The sequence below is a fragment of the Trichoderma reesei genome, assembly GCF_000167675.1.
Source record: "Trichoderma reesei QM6a unplaced genomic scaffold TRIREscaffold_5, whole genome shotgun sequence".
Taxonomy (NCBI): domain Eukaryota; kingdom Fungi; phylum Ascomycota; class Sordariomycetes; order Hypocreales; family Hypocreaceae; genus Trichoderma; species Trichoderma reesei.
Genome location: NW_006711152.1, coordinates 275,761 through 295,389, shown reverse-complemented (window position 1 = coordinate 295,389; position 19,629 = coordinate 275,761). Strand labels below are relative to the sequence as shown.

The following is a 19,629-nucleotide window of genomic DNA, read 5'->3' as shown; positions in this document are numbered from 1 at the left end:
AACATATGCCTAATCCTGAGCGCCACGGCAAACTAGGTAGATAAGCACGGCGCCTATCCCGGGCACATGGATCTGCTACTACTGGAACAGCACACACAAGTGGCGAAACATGGACATGACTCTAGCAACAGCACGAGCATCATAGAAGTACAATGATTTACTATGTAGTAGTATATCCAAGTCTCTGCAATCGTTTGAAATATGCCATGTGGTTTTGCCTCCCCCAAACCCCCCTTGCCCCTGTCTCCGCGGACATAACATACCTACTGTAGGTACTAAGCATCTAGAAATCGAGGCTGGCTGAGCCCGATCGAGACCCGGCGACCTTCTAGATTCGAGCTGGCTCGCCCACTTGATCAACCAGTGCTAACAACGACCACCGCCAGTAGCACGGGGCGAACCACCACTCAGCTGCCTTGCCCAAAGACAGGCCCCACGGAAATCTCTTCCTCCTGGTGTGCTGGCACCCGCCCACTCCGTAGCTGAGTCTCTTTTACCACACCTCGGTCTGGCCCGCAGGGGAGCTCTGCGCCACGATTGGGGCGAGATCCGGAGGCGCTCGTGGTTCTAGATTGATCCAGGAACGCTCGGGACGGCCCCCGAAAGAGGCTTGGGGAGCTTTGCCTGAACCCTCCATGGGACCACCCGTCTGGAATATGCCCAGATCCAGCTACTCTGTGGAGAAGGGCAGCTGCTTCAGCTCAGCCAGTGCTCATGCAGATCTGGGTGAGATTGGTCATAGGCCCATGGGACCTCTCAATAGTCTTGGCGCTACGCTCACGATAGCCTCACAAAACACACACTGAGTCGATTCGATAGCGCGGTGCTGCTCCCACATTTCCGTTCTGGCCTCACGCAGAATGGGCTCATCTCGAAGCACGTTGCCGGACGGTGAACTCCGTAGTCTCTTGCCCTCATGAGAAATTCTACTACTACTACTGATCGCCATAGGCGAGGTGGTGGTGTCGAGATGTAGATATCAAGGGGTCCGGCACCTGGATCTCTCCAGGCTGTTTCGTTTGTTCAACCCATCTTTCAACGAACGGCTCTTCGTCCTGAGAAGCGATGCGTCCCTTCCTCACGCTTCTCCTTCTGGTGACAGAGGCCGCCGGCCACGCTATCCCGGCTGTCGACAGCAACGAGATCGCCGCCCGATCGACCTCGACCTACCGGGCCCCCAATGGCGTCCAGTTCGCCGTAGAGACGGGCTTCGACCACCACGGCGGCGACTACAAGTCCGTCACCGCCAAGAGCCTCAACGACTGCATCAACGTGTGCTCGACCCAGGCCTCGTGCCGTGCAGTCTCCTACTCGGGCAAGACGTGCTGGCTCAAGTCTTCCATCCAGCCCGCCGTCGCCAACAGCAAGACCACCAACGCTGTTCGCTCTCAATATGTGCCCAAGCCCATCTCCTGCCCTGCAGACGGCAGCAGCCGGGTCAAGGGCCCTGATGGACGGTCCTTCACCGTCCAGTGCGGCGTTGACCACCCCAAGGGCGATCTCAAGCACGTCCAGACGCCCGACTTTGCCAACTGCATCAACCTCTGCGACGTGACCTCTGGCTGCGTGGCTGCGAGCTTCCGCTCTGGCACCTGTTACCTGAAGAAGTCGCTGCAGCCCGCAGTCGCCGTCTCAGGGGCCAACACTGCCGTTCTGAGCTCCATGCTGCCCACCGGCCCGGTCTTCTGCCCCGGCCCCAACGGACAGGTGATCAAGGAGACGAGCGGCCGGACGTTTACCGTCTTCTGCAACGCGGACCGTCCCGGCGGAGACCTGGCGAACAAGGCGCTGGCCAACTTTGGAGACTGCGTTGCTTGGTGCGACGAGACCAAGGGGTGTGCTGCCTCTGTCTTCCACGACGGCCACTGCTGGCTGAAGAGCAAGGTTACTGCTCCCACCCCACGGACGAACAGCCAGGTGGCTGTGCTCGACTCGGCGCTGAGCCCTCCGCCTTCCCTCTGCCCTAGCCAGAACGGCAAGCAGATCAAGGAGTCGACGGGCAGAAGCTTTACGGTTGCCTGCAACGTCGACCGGCCTGGTGGCGATCTGGCGTCGAAGAGCCTCCACAGCTTCAGCAGCTGCGTTGCCTGGTGTGACCAGACCAGTGGATGTCTTGCTGCTTCCTACCACGACGGCATGTGCTGGTTGAAGAAGACGCTGAACAAGTCTACGACACGAGCCAACGGCCAAGTTGCTGTGCTGAGCAGCAAGCTTCCGCAGACCTCGACTAAGGTTACGTCTACGTCTACCAAGAAGACGACGACCTCTACCTCGACTAAGAAGACTACTACTACTACATCTTCAAGCACCAAGACCACCACTACGTCTACTTCTACCTCGAAGAGCACCTCAACCACCACCGCGGCGTCGTCTACGTCGACTAGCTCTCAGTCTTCCCAGACTTCTACCAGTGCTTCCGCCTCAAGCAGCACTTCTACTGCCTCCTCCTCCAACACCAGCCCTGCTGCTACCACCGGCCCAGCCGATGCCACGTCCTCCTCATCTTCCTCTAGCAGCAGCTCCGCGGCTTCCACCCCTTCGACTGATGTTCCGGCTACGACATCCTCGGCTTCTTCAGCTTCTACGACCGAGTCCAGCGCTGACAGCACCTCGACAAGCACCAAGGATGCTTCAACGAGCGTCCCAGATGCCACGTCGTCGAGTGCAGCCACCACCACCGCTGATGACGTTACCGTCACAACCGATATCCCAGGCAGCCTGGACATTCCCGCTGGCCCCCTGAAGCTCCCCGCCCAGCCAACCGTGACTCTTCGTCCGCTGGCTCCCCCCAACGTCGATGTTTCAAGCACCGATGTGATCAAGCCCAAGGAGGTCTCCCAGCTCTGGTTCGGAAACACAAACCCGCCGTCTGACGCCTCGGATGCCGTCAACGCCCCGACCGTCCGAGTCAACATGACCTTCCAGTATCCCTCCGTCATCCTGGACAACTCTGCCAACATCCTCAACATCCAGTGCGGCTCGGGCAGCACCCTGTCAGCCAGCTTCAACGGCGCAGATGCCTACAACGCCGCCAAGCAGTCTTGGGCGGCTGCCGAGGGCAGCAGCGACAGGCTCATCATCGTCACCGCCGACCCCGGCTGCAGCTCAGACGGCCACTACGTCTACTTTGTTGCCAGCAGCATCTCCTTCAACGACGGCTCCAAGTCTGTCAGCTGCTCTGGTTCTACTGAGTCGGTTGCTGATATTACCCAGGAGGTTGGTGTTGACTTCGGTGTCATTGAGACTTCTGTGCCCACGCTTGAGGCGAACCCGGAGCTTGCAACTGCATATGGCTGTACTGTGCCTGACACCACAGAGGTCCGTGGCTTGCCGGCCATCTACTGTGGTCCTGACTTTGATCAGCGGTTGAACAACAAGCTGGGCTACTATTCCATTGAAGATGCTGACATCGACGTGAGTGCCCCCTCCCCCCTTATCTCCCCGTACGAATGGACTAGCTGACTTGTTACACAGACCACCTTGGCGGCTGTCATCCCTGGTGTCCAGCCAAGTGACGTGGAGGCCCGCGCCCTTCTCGAGGGCAGATGCTGGCCCTCAATCGCCTGTAAGGCCGTTGCCTGGGTTGACAAGACCGCGACCAAGGCCTACAACGCCGTCGCCGACGGTGCCAAGTCCATCGGTAACAGTCTCGGCAGCATCGCCTCGGACCTTGGAAAGGATGCGCTCAAGAACCTGGGCAATCTCGGCAACACCGTGCTCGGAATGGCCAAGAACTTCGCATCGGGTATCCTGGCGGCGGCCATCTTCATCGTCACCGGTGACTATAACAGGTCCTTTGACTTCCCCATCAGCATTGCGCCGCCCAAGAGCGCGCTGGACGATTCCCCCTGGGGCGATGGCTTCAAGTTCTACACCTGGACCCCCGACAAGGGCGAGTACTGGAATGCCCAGGATGCGGCCCTCGACAAGATCAAGGGCGTCGTCATCGGCGAGGCTGACCCTGAGCCCGGCGTTGAGTTCTGGTGTGTCGACTGCCACGTTGACGGCAAGCTCAAGCTCCTCGGCAGCGCGTCCTTCTCCCTGACCAGCGGCCTGACCAAGGCTCAGCTGTCTCTGGACGGAAGCCTGGATGCTGGGCTCTACCTTGGTATGAACGCCTTTGCGCAGTGGAACCCCAAGAAGGAGTATGACTTCTTGTCCCTGGGCCTGCCGGGGCTGTCCATTCCCGACATCTTCGCCATCGGACCTGTGCTGTCTCTGGGCATCTCCGTCGATCTGGACATCAGCGCTGTTGGACAGTATCTTGTTGGTGCTGACATGCAGTGGACTTCTCTTTCAGCCAAGCTGGATGTCCTCAACCCTCGCAGCTCCTCCAAGTCGGGCTGGACTCCCAACATCCGGGACACGGTCCAGGCTGATGGCAGTCTGACGGTCAACTCCACTCTCGGCCTCCCTGTGACCCTCGGATTTGGCATCAACATCCTCAAGGGCAAGTATGACAAGGAAATCAAGCTTGTCGATACCCCTGGCGTCCGAGCCAGCCTGGAGTACGACTTCACCAACGAGGTCAACAACGGCGAGGTCAACACCGACCCCGAGGATGGCTGCTACGGCATCCACTGGAGCGTCGGCATGGTCAACACCCTCGTCCTCGACCTCTCCGACATCAAGCAGGGCACCTACACCCTGGACGAGTACGACGCCCCCGTCTTTGCCTCGGGCTGCGTCGGCGAGAACCTCTCCATTGCGCCCCCTGCTACCACCGTTGCTCCCCCCTCAGGTGGCACCACCTCCGTTCCCCCCTCCGGCGCCGACTGCGGCTCCCTCAGCTGCCCCGGCAGCGACGGACAGACTTGCTCTTCCAGCGGTGCCGCGTTCCAGATCAGCTGCGGCCTCATTTACGCGGACGTCCTCTACAGGGTCGCCAGGACTAACAACGCTGCGGCCTGCGTGAACATCTGCGCGACCGATGACCTCTGTGTCGGCGCCAACTTCTTCGGCCAGATGTTCGGTGCCATGCCCGACTGTATGATGTACAGGGGGGGCGCTCCCAGCTCGGCGGCGCCGGCCAACATCATCTGGAGCTACAGGAAGGTGTCCTCGCCGCACAAGAAGCGTATCCAGCTGCTTGACCGTGCCCCGACGACGCTCACCACGATTGCGTCCATCAGCCAGACTTCTTCTGCTGGGACTGTTGCTGGCACCGCCACCGGAACGGCCAGTGGCAACGTCCAAGCCAAGATCCTCGCGGATACTCTCACTCGCACGGCTTCCCCTGCTGCCACGGACCCTGCCACGGATACTTCTGTTGCTTCTGTCACGGCTTCCGCCACGACTACCAAGACAGATGCTTCTACCACTGCCACCGCAACGGATGCCACTTCCACCGCCACGAGCACCAGCTCCCCTGATGACGGCCCCCACGAGTCCAGCCCCGTCGTCCTCAAGGACGCAACCGGCCAGTTGCTCATCAACCCGCACGTCAACGGCAGCCTCTTCGTCTCCGCCGCCGACAGCACCGTGTCCATGGATTCCCTCACCAACGGCGCCTCCTTCATGGCAGACGTCACCCGGCCCCTCGTCACCGGCGACTCGGTCAGCCGCATCCTGTACTACTTCCCCAGCACCATCACCGCCGTGGGCGCCTCGCGTCTCCGCCTCGCCACCTGGGACGCCATCCCCCTCGGCGCCGAGATGATCACGCTGTTCCCGGTGGTGACGAGCACGGGCTCGACGGTCCTTGTGCCCATGGACAGCATGCAGAACGTGTTTTACCCCTTTGTCTGCGACATCAAGGGCCAGCTGAACAAGATCTTCCTCGTCAGCGACAAGGATAGCGGTGCGGCGACGCTGATGGATTCTGATTTGGAGTATACCGTTGTCGGCGGTGTTGCGCAGACGTGTGTTCCCCTGGCCATGGTGGCTGAGCATCTGCCTGGCTGGAGTGCCCCTGGGGCTACTACTTCTAACAAGGCCACTCCTACAACGGCCACTTCTACCAAGGCCACTACTACCAAGGCTACGGCGGTTACCATCACCCCTTAGATATAGAGAGCGTTGTCTTTGGAAGGGTTGTAAGACTATTTAGTAGAATACTTTAATTCAGTTTATATATTTGTTCAATTGATACCATTCTCTAGTTCCCGCTCTTCTCTGTACTTATGTTTGACTGCTTCTACTTCTATAAGATCGTATCTTAGTCTTTATGTGTCTCTATCCTTTTCCGTCTCATAGGCTGCTATATCTGTTGCATGCCGTCAGTAGCCCCTGGTTACCGCGTTTTGCTCTTCCACTATTCGTTCCATGATTGATATAGAAGTCTAGATTAGAAGAGGCTTGTCTCGCAGTCTGTTGGTAGGTGAGTGACAACAATATACAGTCATGTGCTGTATTGCGGCCCAATGTACATGTACGTGTGCACAGGGTAAGGCTCATCTTCCAATCATCGTTTACCGCGTGGAAAGCTGAAATCAGGCTTCGGGCGTGATCTTTTCCCCGCCCAAACTCAGCCTTGTCCATCTCAATTGTCCTTCCAAGTCGCCCCATCACCCGTTGAATGAGAACCATTTTTGTCAAAATGTCTGGACTCGAAGCGTTGTCGCTGGTTTGCAGCATCATGCAGGTCATCTCCTTCACCAAGGAAGTGTTGACCGTCTGCAAAGACGTCTACGAGGGCCGTCCAACTGCTGATCGTCAGATGGAACAAGATGCGGCATCTATCAAGGTCTTGCTGGACGAGATGAATCGCTCTGCTGGCTCTGTCCAGCAGCAGACCAAGGAAGAGAGGGAGCTCCATGCGATTGCCCAAAAGTGCAGCAAAGCCGCAGAAGAATTGCAGGTTGAGATACAACGAGTCATCAAGAATCAAAAACCTGGCAGCTCCATGAGAGCGATCGCCGCTGGTTTCAAATCTTTGTTGGGCAATAGAAAGATTACAAGTCTCTACGACCAGTTCTGCAAACACCAGAGAACTCTGGAGACGCACTTACTGGTCCGTTTGTGGTAGGCCTCCTACATTGGTCCCATGTCTTTATATTAAGATCTTAGTTAAACCAACATTGCTCTTTGATCAGTACCAGATCGGATGCGATTCAACTTCAGAGACGTCAAGACTTTGTTCAGCTTTCGGATTCTATGAAACACTTGGTTTCCCAAATGGCAGCAGGGCACACAGACATGGCAAATCTCATCACTCGCGATGGCACCCAGACAAGGCAGCAAGTACAACAGTCTGAGGATCGCGTGAAGCAAAAGATCAACAATGTTCAAACGGAAGTGGTCAACGAAGCGAAAAGGGAACGTCTCCTTCGTAGCCTGAAATATGAGTCTATGAATGCTCGGCGAACCGGGCTCAGTCCTGCTCACAAAGCCACCTATATGTCAATATTTGACTCACTTGATAAAGAGGCGTCCAACAAAGAATTTGGCTTTGACAAAGTAGCGATGGCATGGAAAGGCTTCGTAAAATGGCTACAGTCTGATGATCAAGTCTTCTGGATCCAAGGAAAACCTGGCTCTGGAAAAAGCACGCTCTTGAAATTTATTGTTCAGCATGAGAAGACGCAATTAGGGATCGACAGATGGAGTCCAAACACCCTGATTGTGTCACACTTCTTCTGGAAGCCGGGGAAAATCTTACAAAGGAACCTACGAGGGATGCTTTGCTCTCTGAATCATCAACTGCTGTCCAGCGACCATATGCTGGTTGGCTATGTATTGTCGGAATTCATATTTGCTGGAGAACAAGACACGGTGGGCGACTGGGAAATCACGCAGTTGAAATCTGTTCTTCATTGCATACTGGAACAGTGCAATCGATCGGTCTGCTTTATTATCGACGGCCTGGACGAAGCAACAGAAACAGAGCATATTCTCCAACTGATTGACTCTCTGCTTGGCCTCCCCAATGTCAAGTTGTGCGTTTCCAGCCGTGGCGAGGACGTCTTCAGCCGGAAATTTTCTGAATGTGACGGATTCAAGCTCGAGGCTTTGACCAAGGAAGATATGCTGAAATTTGTACTGGCAGAAATCCCCGAAACATATGGCAGCTACCCGTGGGAGTTCTTGTATGAAGTGAGACGACTTCTTGTCGAGAAGGCCGAGGGCGTATTCCTTTGGCTCGTCCTGGCACTTGAAAGCGTGAAGAGAGGACTCCGAAACAACGATGGCCAAGGTACAATCCACTCACGCCTGGAAAAACTGCCTTCCGATCTCGAGAATCTTTATGAGGAGATGTGGGACAGACTTGGCGAAGACAAGGCTATCTACCAACACGAAGCGGCTCGATACTTTGCTTTGCTCATCACGAACCAAACCCTGCTTGAAGATTTCAACCAAGGATTTCTTGGTAGAGGGTGCGACTTCAATCTGACTGCATTCCATCTCATGCTTGACGCAAATGAAGCCTTGAAAAGAAAGATGCTCAATGTATCATGTCAGTGCTCGATTTCCGAGATGGACAAGGCATGTGAGGACGTGGCGTTAGGCATTCCTGTCAAAACGGCTGGGCTTCTCGTCAAGCGTTACGTTGGCATCGTCGATTTAAAGGTGTTGAGACCAGAATACCGACAACTCGAGGGGCATTTTTCGTGGGGGTGGGAATTTTTACACAGAACCCTGCTTGACTTCTTTCTGCAGTCCGAGGTTGGGAGAAACATATCAGCACAAGGCCAAACAAATTGCATCAAGCTGGACCTTGCAACCATCATTGTGTGCCAACTTCGAATTCTGCGAGATAAAAAGTTGGGAGCTGGTCGGAGATGGATGTACGGTGATCTACTGTACTATTGTCTCCAAATACTGGGCCGATCAGTGGCTCAAGACTCGACATCGGAGGGCAATAGGGTGGCTGATCTGCTTAATGACCTGGAGAGCCTTTTCGCAGCTGGCTTGATGCCATGGGATTATAGACCAGACTGGTATCCTCCTCCACTCTTTGATCTTTTGCTTCTCCTCGAACCAGCTTTTGAGGGGCTTCTGCGGTTGCGTATAGAGAGTAGAGATGCGTCTCACGCCACCCTCCTGCTCCGAGAAGCCATGCGAGGATACATGATTTACGGCATGCACGATTTTATCGGGACCTGGAGTCATTTCGATATTGAAGCATCCATCTCCACCCTAGGTCCTGATATCAACCTTGCCGACATCTGCCTGTACGATTCACACATGAGTCCCGGGCGCTCTTGGCATGAACCTGGAAGTTTTGAATTTGCGCCGTATGAATCGATATCGAGTGCGGCGATCAAAACATCTTTTTCCGCGCTGTTCTACCCACCGATATCCGAACAGCTTATGGGAATTCTGTTGGCTGTTTTAGAAAGGGAGCCAGACTTGGACAGACGGACATCCTTCGTCTTCAAGACCGGATACATGATTGAAGACAACAAAGACATCGCCTTTTCCAATTGTCCCCCTTGTCATGAGCTCCTGCTCGGGGAGTATCATCCAAACGAAGATGAAGGGGTTCAGCTCCTAGCGACATATGAAGCAACAGTCATTTCGGAAGTGAATCTGAGGTATCTCATGGACTATATCCTTCAAGCGACTCCCTCTGGTTTGAAGCACAAAACGCCCCTAATCATTCGCGCTCAGCATCTATTAGAAGCAGAGAGCAGCAAGCCCCATATTAGGCCTCGCTTCTTCACCGAAGTGCGCTGGACGACCAAAAGTGAACTGTCAAGGCGCTGTTACCGTTTCACTGACCATGATAGTGATATTCTGGCTGATAACACTATCGCAGAGGCTACGGTTGACGGTTACGCTGAATTTGGTATTACCTACGAAAGACTCCAAGGTTACCGTAAAAGATGCGAGAGGGTTCATCATTCTGCTTTATCCGTTCTCGCAGATGAGAGGCTTGGAGTATGTCGGCTTGCGGATATGGGTATCAAGCCTCCCAGCTGATTCAACATGATCATTAGAGGAGGAATTATTCTCGAGAGCGGTACACCAGCGCCTGGATTTGAAAGTTTTCAACGGTCATATGGCTGCTAACTCGATGACAACACCGGTTGTTCCCTTCTAACTTGAGATATATCTGGAATGCAAGACATCCCAAACTGTTATGAGCTGCCATTTACGGGATAGCAGCAGCAGACTTACTTCCTGTCCTGGAAATAATGCGGCTGTTTACGAAGTGGACGCGGAGACCATCGAATGTCAGCCTCGGCCTTATAAGTCCCAAAACTCCGAAGTGAATCCATCAACCGCCTCCCTCTCAGAACCAAAACTTGATGCTGGACAAGCCAAGCCAGACTGCACGCAAAAGGACCATGAAAAGGCAGAGTGTACCTGTGGCAAAGCCCCAAACATGCGCCGCCCCTGTAGTAGAGAGACGCCGCTTGCAGAATCGCCGAGCGCAACACAACTACCGTAAGCTTCTCCAGCCTGGATGTATGATCCTTGGTATGTAGAGATTCACAGTTTTGCTACAGGTCTCCGGGAAGCAGCTAAAGCAAAGCAAAGGGGACAAACTTTTCAACCAGTACCTACCCGGCATGACAGATTCATCTTATGCCATGAGCCTGGTTCCGCATCAGAACCGCGTCTCCCGTGTGGCGCCTACTTCTCATCTGCAAGCAACTCGATCCTCTCAGCTGACTATCGGCTTCTCACACTTGTTCACAACAACATTATCCGTGGACTAGTTGCAAATGCTACCCTCCTTAGCTATCCGTGGAACACCGTCTGCCAAGATGATTCGCTCTCAAGCTTCTCCACAGACAAGGCACCATCACAGTCATCCCTACCGTTTAATCTGCAACCTACAGAACTACAACAGAAAGAGAGCCATCACCCATGGCTGGATCTGATCCCTTTCCCACGCTTTCGTGACAATGTCCTCCACAAGTTGGCATGTTCAAAGGAATGGGACGAAACCGAGCTCTGTGAAGATCTCACTGGAGTAGGAAAGTTTCAACTGAGCTGCAGTCGCCCGGGCTTGATGATCTGGGGCGAAAACTCGTGGGACGCGCACAACTGGGAGGTGACCGATGAGTTTGCCCACAAATGGCACGACGTGCTGGACGGATGCTGGGACCTTATTGCGTCTTCAAATGTCTGGCGCAAGAGACGAGGAGAAGCACTCCTCCACTTCAAAGCTTCTACAACCATTCCTTCTTTCAGTTTATCTGAGTAATAACCCAAGTTCGCTACAACGCCTCGGAAACCCCCAGCAACTTGCACGTATCCTTCCAAAGCCTCTCCTCCACCTCCTCATCAAACGCAAACGCCGCATATCCCCCATCCATCGGCCCCAGATCCTCAGCAGCCTCCTTTCCATACGTGCAATTCTCCAGATAAACCCCGCCCTTATCCTCCAAACACGCCGCAATCGCCGCAAAGACAGTCGTCGCAGCGCCTTGCTCGGCAGACTTGAGCTCCTCCGCATACGCTGGCGGCAAATCAACCTTCTCACTACGCAAGGCGTCATACTTGTCCAGCATCGGTGTCCGTATAGTCCCCGGATGAACCGACACAGCTCTAATCCCACGATCAGAAAAGTGCCGGTCGAGATAGTTGGCGTGGTATATGAGGGCCAGCTTCGACGTTGCATACGCAGACATTGGCTCGTACGGCGTCTTTTCAAAGTTTGGGTCTTCGAGGTGGGTTGGGAAGAGTCTATGTCCGGTGGTGCTCAGGTTGACGATGCGGGAGCGGCGGACTGGGGAGCTGCTTGCTTCGAGGCGCGGGAGGAGGAGGTGGGTGAGGAGGAAGTGTGCTATGTAGTTTACGCCCCAGTTGCGCTCTAGGCCGTCTTTTGTATGCTCAAGTGAGATTTCCGCGATGCCTGATTTGAAGAGATTGTTAGTTGATAGACAATTCGAGGGCATGATAGTCTGTACGCACCAGCGTTGTTGATCAAGACGTTGATCGTTTTCGCCCTGGTGAGAATCTCCCCCGCCGCGTGTCTCATAGACGCAAGGGAATCCATATCCATGCACACAACCTCAATCTCTTGGTACCGTCTTCCATTGACTGGAGAAATACTCGACACAATTCTGTCAATGGCTTGTCTAGCCTTGGCGGTATCTCGCGCCGTGATGAAAAGCTTTGCCCCTGTGGCATAGAGCGCCTGGGCAGTCTCATAGCCAATGCCAGACGTTGCACCAGTGATGACAATTGTGAGCTCTGATAGAGAAGATGAAGATTTGTCGCCGTACTGCAACTCATCTTGGACTATCTGGAGGGCCGTTGGACGAGCGTCTCCGGGGCCGTTGCGAGAGGCATGAGCGACAGCGTAACGATCCATTGTGGAAGCTGTGTGAGCGGAGATGAGAGAAACAATTCTTTGCGGTAGATTGAAAAAGTGATTGACATTAGATTCACGACGAAAAGGTGCAAAATAAATACTTTATCTCATGGCTGTGAGTGTACGTCTCGCGCAGTCTGCTTATTGCCTAAATAGGAAGTAATCCAAACATCACCAGATCGCCACCGGACTGCAGCAACTCCATATCTCCATCAGATCCACATGGTTAAAGGTATGACATGCAAATAAGCTCTTAAAGATCATCAGCATAAACAGTTGACATGATCCACTGCCGTCAAGGTCGAGCAAAAAGAGTCGCTCTGTTACTGCTCCCAATGGCCCTCACATGCCTAAACGAGCCAAGTCCTCTTTCACCACGTCAGAACTCTATGGCTCCAGGCGCGTCGATCCATCGATCCGTGACCGATGTAGATGGAGTCAAGTATCATATATGAGCTATACGTTATCTCACATCACAATCTATGTCTCAATTGACAAAACATCACGCAACAGGAGAGCGGACTAGGTAGGCACTTGGTCTCCAGCATGGACTTGCGTTGACAAGCCATAGGGTATTATTTGTATTATCTTTCATCGTCGTATGAATAATCGCTTGAATCAATAAACCTCATCTCCATCAATCCATTACATCAACCAATCCAGCCTCTCAGACGCGTCCCCGGCATCCTCTTGTCTCCTCAAAGACCTATCGCAAACCTAATCAGCAACCCAAATCTCCTCTCAACCACCACCACCACCACCATCAACAACAGCATGAGGAACTCACCACTCTTTTACAGAGCCTGGCAGACTCCCAAAGCAGACTTCTTGTCAGCCCCCGGCGCAAGCAGGCAGATCTGACCGAACGGGCATCCAATCACAGTTCCCTTTGTCTCGCCGCAGATGAGCTTTCCGTCGACGGAGGGAGCCGGAGCCGGAGCGGCGGCAGCGAGGCCGGCCAGGGCGGCGACGATGAAGGTGAGGCTGTTGAACTGCATCTTGGCTGGTGATGAGATGTTTCGACTCGAGATTTGGTGTATTATGGGGCTTGTTTGAGGAGACCTCGGTAATGACTGTGTATGTGTGTATGTCTGTAACTAAATGAGCGACTGGAGATGGTGGAAAAGCAAAAAGAGATCTCCTTTCCTCCTTTCCGCGCGCATCCGGGGCGATCACTGTATTTATTATCCCTTGTTTCCCCAGCTAAAAAATTCACGACTACTAGTACCCCGTAATGCTCTCCGGTTCTCGTATAGAGAAAAAAGGAGCCCGCTTGGCCCGGGCACCACAGCTCACTCGCCTCGTATTCCTTTGATGAGCCCATTCAACCTCAGAGCTCGTATGAGAGCCATCGCTCACCTGCGAACAGGGTCCTACAGGGGGACAGGTCACCTTCGTGTGGGCTGAGGGACCCCTGGGCCGGTAATTTCGGGTGCTAATTTCGAGGCTTGTCCTGCGGCCCCGCCCCTTTATGGACGGGGGGGGACCCCTGGATCTGTCGGTGGACGTTGAACATTGGATGGCGGTTTCACCCATTCTACTGCTAATACATCACAATATAGTAGAGATATTATGAAAGGCTCATAGTCAGTAAGAGGCTGACGGAAGAGCAATTGGACTCCCTAGAGGGTATCCGAATCATCCTCATCTGCAAACACCACACATTCCCGCCCAATCCCCAGCTCCCAACTCCGTCGGCCCTGTCCCTGAAACAATCCTAGCAGTTAGTTATATTGACCAGAAGCCTCACCGGGGACGGCTGTGGAGTCTCTCCCGTATACCGCAATGATCATCCCTGAGCCTCATGCACCGCTCCGTGACGGTTGTTGCAACACCGCAAAGATGCCCGCATGTCACCTTCAGACAGCAACACTGACAACACATGATGCTACTCTTCATTGGCAGTTGACGCTTCCGGGGTCTCTTCATCACCCCGACCCGTGTAGCATCGTGGTATTTTACCCCAGACGGGGTCCGTCTCTCCTTGACTCGACCTCCACGTCTACCTTGACTCTGTGATCGAGAGAGAATTTCTCGAGTGCCATGACCAGCCAAGCATATAGTATACACTCTTTTTCCCATCAAATGCCATGCCACGTAGTAAACACAAATGATACGATGCCTTCAATGCTTCCAAAGCAAACTTATGCGCCATAGAACTGAGACCGCCACATGCAATAGCCACCGCGATACTCCATCACCACGTCCTCTCTAAGACCCGCGTCCTGCGGCTGTGTCGTCTAGCTGAGGAGTTCTTTAATGTCCTCGATCCGCTGCAGCTTCTTCTCCTCATCGCTCATCATACCCAGTGATGTTGCGCTGCAGATCTAGTTAGCCTGGGCAAATGTCAAACGAATGACCTCCGGCAGCACTCACATAAACTTCTTCCTGTCTTGGATCTTGAGCATCCTCTCCTCCACAGTTCCCCTCACAATGAACCTCTTCACCACCACCTCATCCTGCTGCCCGAGTCTGTGCACCCGATCAATCGCCTGCAGCTCCACGGCGAAGCTCCACCAAGGATCCATCATGAACACGCGCCCCGCGCTTGTGAGGTTCAGGCCCACGCCTCCAGCTCGCAGGCTCATCAGCATCACCACGAAGCCGTTGCTCTCTGTAAACTGCTGCAGCACCGCTGCTCTGGCCCGCTGCGACATGCTTCCGTCGAGGCGCAGAAACTTGATGTTGAAGCGCGTAAGGGCAGTTTCGATCAAGGACAGAAAGGATGTAAATTGCGAAAAGACAATCGACTTCATGTTGGGCCGCTCTCGGCGTAGTGCCCGGAGCTCCGATATCAGCGCAGCAATCTTGGCGGACGACGAGTTGAGGCCGAGTCGTTGAAGGCTGTATCGAGGCTTTGATGAAGCAAACGCATCGTCGCTGTCGTCGTGACGCACAACCTCAAACAGGTCTCGCTGGTTGAGCGGTGCACGGCAGTTGAAGCACCTTGGCACCCTGGCATGATCCGTCTCGTGCTTGATAAAATCCATCAGGCACTTTTTGCACGCAGAGTGCCAGCACCCAGTCACAATCTGCTCATTCATCGGCTCGTCAAAGCATAGCGGGCATTCCTTTTCGGCTTCGTTCCGGATCTCGTCCAGCGCGTGCGCCCCGTACGTCTGCTTGTCCTTGGTGGCTTCGTCCGTAATGGCGGTGAACTGGGTAATGAGCGATTCAAGGTCCATGTCGTCGCCCAGGCCCGTGACCGCGTCGGCCGCAGCGCCAGCCTCTTCCTCATCGGCAACAATGTCTTTGTTACGGACCAGAACAGGATGGCAGCACGACTGACGGAGCCGCAAAATCTGAGCAAAAATAGTCGTAAACGCCTTGAGCAACGTTCCGGCCTCGACATTCCTGGTAAGAGTGTTCTTTGCCTTGTTGAAGATGTGGTCGTAGATGTCTCGCTCTGGCTTTGAGAGTTCCACCTCAACAATTTCAATCTGCTTCGGCGGGAGCTGCACCAGTGGCTGGCCGTCCGGCGTCTTCATGTCCTTGGTTCTTCGGGTGACCAGTGGCTCCAAGACCGTCTGCACCACGTCCAAGGCGCGCACAAAGTCGCCAGATTCGAATGGCACGGTGATGAAGGTCTTCCAGAACGAAAAGTTGTTCCATGGCTCGACGCCCAGGAAACGCACCAAGCTGAATAGGTCTTCCAGTCTGTTGACAATGGGGGTGCCCGTCAGCGCCCATCGATGGTCGGCTGAGATCTCGTAGCACGCTCGTGCCGTCTTGGACGCTCTATTCTTGATGTAATGTGCCTCGTCAAGGATCACGCGAAAGAACTTGAGAGAGAAGATGCCATTGTGCAAAGACCTGTCGCCGTTCTTCGCGGCAATGCTGGTGAACTCTGACAGAACAACGCCATAGCTGGTGATGACGAGGTCTGGGGCGCTGGAGCCACAGCAGAGGGCCTGCAGATTCAGTGCCTTTTCAGCGCCGTAGTATAGCTGAATCTTCATGCTGCCGGCCACGGAAGCCTTCTCGGCCTCGCTATACCACTGTGACAGTAGTGACATCGGGGCCACCACCAACGTTGTGCGAGGCGCATCCAAGACGTTTGGCGAATTCTTGCCCAAGCGTTGGAGCTGGCTCAACCCGTCCAGGGAGGAGTGTCCGGTATTCCGAGAATTCTCGGATCGGTGCGTATGAATCAGGCTGAGCATCTGAATCGTCTTTCCCAACCCCATCTCATCAGCAAGGATCCCGCCGAGACAGTGCTGCTCCTGAACCGGAAAGTCCAAGGACAGATCGCCAGAGTACGGGTTGACGTAAAACTTGGACTGTCCCTCTACTACAGGCAGGTCCTTGTCGTCGACATCTTTGACAGGCCACACATATTCCTCCCATAGCGGATGCATCGATGGCTCCCTGTGACTCTTTTCGTCCTTCTCCTTGGCCATCATCCAATGTAGGGATTGCTTTTGATAGGGGCGAAGCGTCATGGCAAATGTGCTCGCCGGCTCTGCTTCGGGCATGTTAAAGTCGAATGTCTGGGCCTTTTTATACAGCGCATCGAGTTGGTCTTGTTCCAGCTCCTCTCCTTCTTCTGCCTCATCAGACGGTGATGAGTTTCCAGACTCCTTGTTACCATTCGCAACCGCCTTCTTGGATTCTTTTTGCTTCTGCTCGTCCATTTCGGCGGCTTGAAGAAGCCCCGACCTCCCATCTTTCGCGGCAGCGTTGGCGATGACGGGCTGGAGATTGATCTCTTGAAACAGCCTGACCAGCGCAACCTGCCTCAGTCGAAGTTCTTTCTCTTGCGCTGTTTCAGTCTGTTGTTCGAACCAGGTAGCTGACGCATCGCTCGCGGGGGTGAAGCCGCGGTCGACAAAGGCAGAGTCGAGCAGGAAGCATCGCAGCTGGAGGAAGACGGTGTCGTTTGTTCGTGCACGCTCAGGGCAGTACACGCATGTACCCTCGAACTTGCAAATCTTCTGGTCCATCAATGTCGACACCCAATTAGCCGTATCCTTGGCCAGACGCCCAATCTCCTGGCCCCTTTGGTTCGTAAATCGCACAATGACGTCGACTCGTCTCGAGGCAGCCGTGTTCGTTTTGACCGGGGTAGGGGGGACTCCGAGCCGGGGCTTCGTCTTTGGCGGCGGAGGAGGCTGTATCTTTTGTCGCTCGATCCTGACGGCTTCACCATGCTTCAAGAGATTCGTGCCGCTTCTGGTAGCCCACCCCTCGACGCCGAAAGCGCCCACGTATCGTGCGGATGGCATGTTGCGTCGAATTGGAAGCGGCGACGGCTGGATCAGCCCATCCGTAGACTGTGTCCGGCTCGCAGATGGGGGCTTCGACTTCATCATGAGCTTCTTGTAGGTGCCGTCAAAGTACATGTTGACGGCTCGTTCAAGGTTGTTTCCGCAGTGTTGCTGAATCGTACGCAGGACGTTGGCGGCAACTTTGCCTCCAACAAAGCTCTCGAATGTGTCCCGATCGAAAGTGACCGCCGACGAGTCTTGTTGCCCTGAGGAATCCTTGGATGTAGCCTGCTCCTGGCCCGGTGCCGCCGATTCCTCTGCTGCAACGTCATTCTCGCCATGACCCGAGGCGCTCCAAATGATGCTCCGTCTCGCCTCCGGATCCCAGTCATCGACAGCCTCTTCCTTCTTTGGTGCCCCGTCGTCCTCCTTCTTCGGTATTACCTCGTCGTCGTCATCCTCGTCCTCCGTCTTGAAGAACCGCCTCGGCTCGAGCGACGAGCTGTACTCGCGCTTCGGACTAAACGCCGCCGGATCGGACGAAGGCTCATCCGCATCCTTGAAGAATCTGCGCCTCTTCACCGGCGGCTCCTGCGAGGATTCCAGCTCCATCTGCAAAAGTCCAGCACGTCAAACAAGCCGTGACGCGCATCTGGGCAGCCAAACCTGCCGGGAGACGCGCCTCGTCTGTCCCAAATCGCGAACCGTGTAAAGAGGTCACATGACCGCGTCATCGATTTAGAGTGGCCCCGCATTTGTCCGTCGGAGTAATTGGCGGACCAATCACGAGCCGCCCATATCTGAGCATTGAAAACGCAGCTTCTTTTGTCACTGGAAAAACGATCCAAAATAAATAGCGGCCAATGCAATGCGACTCTCGCCGAGGCATCACCACGATGGTGGCAATCGACTGACGAGCCTCGGGCTGGAATTCGTGGCTGCATGCATATGCATCGTCCCAGCGCTCTAGGCAATGGCCTGAAAAGGCTCGTCTCAGCTCCTCGGGGCTGTCGCGGCTTCGCAACCGTGACCGAGGCCGACGTCGAATCAGCTCGGCGATACTGCTTGAAGCAGCTTCAGTACGGCTTCTCCTCCCTAATCCCGATCAGACGGCCCTTATCACTGCTGGCATAGCACCCTAAACCACGCAATTGGCTGACCTCCCATCTGCAGGACAAGCGACTACGATGCTCACCTCATCCGCCGCTTCATGCCGCCCCCCGTCCAGGACACCTACGCGGCCCTCCGCGCGCTCAACCTCGAGCTGGTCCGGCTGCCCGAGATGGTGTCGAATCCCACCATCGGCGCCATGCGCGTCAAGTTCTGGCACGACGCCATCGACAGGACCTTTTCCGGGCAGCCCCCGCGCGAGCCAATCTGCATCCTGCTGCACAAGGCCCTGCGCGAGCTGGAGCAGCGGACCGGGGGCGGCGGCGGCGGCTCGACGTCGTCAACAAAAAGCATCAAGTTCTGGGTCTCGCGCCTGATCCGCACGCGCGAGAGGCACATGGACAATCGGCCCTTCGCGACCCTGGCCAGCCTGGAGGACTATGCCGAGAACACGTACTCGACCATCATGTATGCGACTCTGGCATCCATGCCGCTGCGGTCCATGCACGTGGACCACCTGGCCAGCCATATCGGCAAGGCGTGTGGCATCGTCGCGGTGCTGCGGGGCGTGCCCGTCCTGGCCGCGCCCCCGCAGCCCGTCAGGTCGCCCTCCGGCCTCGAGACCCCGAGCCGCAGCCAGGCCCTGCTGCTGCCCCTCGACGTCATGGCCGAGGAGGGTGTCAAGGAGGAGCAAGTTTTTCGCCAGGGGCCCAGCGCTCCCGGCCTGCAGGACGCCATCTTCAAGGTGGCCACGCGCGCCAATGACCATCTCATCACGGCGCGGGAGATGCTCAAGCGGTTGAAGGCGGGGCAGGATCCGGGTCACGAGTTTGAGCACCAGGGCGAGGGCGAGCACCACTACGTCGACGAGGAGAGCGACGCCGCGCGGGATGTCCGGAGAGGCTTTGGCGTCTTGCTGGAAGCCGTGCCAGCGGCCCAATGGCTGCTGAGCCTGGAAAAGGCCAACTTTGATCCGTTTGCCGTCAGGACGGGCGGATGGAGGCTGCCGTGGGGGGTTTGGCAGGCTCTGTCCAAGGAGAGGATATAGCCGGATTATACTCAACGCATGGGCTAGAACTGTAACAATAGAACTGTAACCAT

General features: G+C 55.2%; 4 protein-coding genes across 4 annotated transcripts; 1 reads left to right on the top strand and 3 right to left on the bottom strand.

The window, feature by feature from the left end:
• Window positions 1-1,065: 1,065 nt before the first annotated feature.
• TRIREDRAFT_105313 (uncharacterized protein) lies at window positions 1,066-6,006 on the top strand (the record flags this gene model as incomplete). The annotated part of the gene is made up of 2 exons (XM_006963754.1): window positions 1,066-3,414; window positions 3,475-6,006. 2 exons carry the CDS (start codon window positions 1,066-1,068, stop codon window positions 6,004-6,006), a joined length of 4,881 nt encoding a protein of 1,626 aa, XP_006963816.1.
• A 5,105-nt stretch (window positions 6,007-11,111) lies between these two features.
• On the bottom strand, window positions 11,112-12,211 carry TRIREDRAFT_58672 (uncharacterized protein; the record flags this gene model as incomplete). The annotated part of the gene is made up of 2 exons (XM_006963576.1): window positions 11,112-11,726; window positions 11,780-12,211. The coding sequence occupies 2 exons, from the start codon at window positions 12,209-12,211 to the stop codon at window positions 11,112-11,114; spliced, it is 1,047 nt and encodes a 348-aa protein (XP_006963638.1).
• Window positions 12,212-13,005: 794 nt separating this feature from the next.
• TRIREDRAFT_105311 (uncharacterized protein) lies at window positions 13,006-13,209 on the bottom strand (the record flags this gene model as incomplete). The annotated part of the gene is made up of 1 exon (XM_006963575.1): window positions 13,006-13,209. One exon carries the CDS (start codon window positions 13,207-13,209, stop codon window positions 13,006-13,008), a length of 204 nt encoding a protein of 67 aa, XP_006963637.1.
• Window positions 13,210-14,451: 1,242 nt separating this feature from the next.
• On the bottom strand, window positions 14,452-18,030 carry TRIREDRAFT_58631 (uncharacterized protein; the record flags this gene model as incomplete). The annotated part of the gene is made up of 3 exons (XM_006963574.1): window positions 14,452-14,530; window positions 14,588-17,694; window positions 17,815-18,030. 3 exons carry the CDS (start codon window positions 18,028-18,030, stop codon window positions 14,452-14,454), a joined length of 3,402 nt encoding a protein of 1,133 aa, XP_006963636.1.
• Window positions 18,031-19,629: the final 1,599 nt, after the last annotated feature.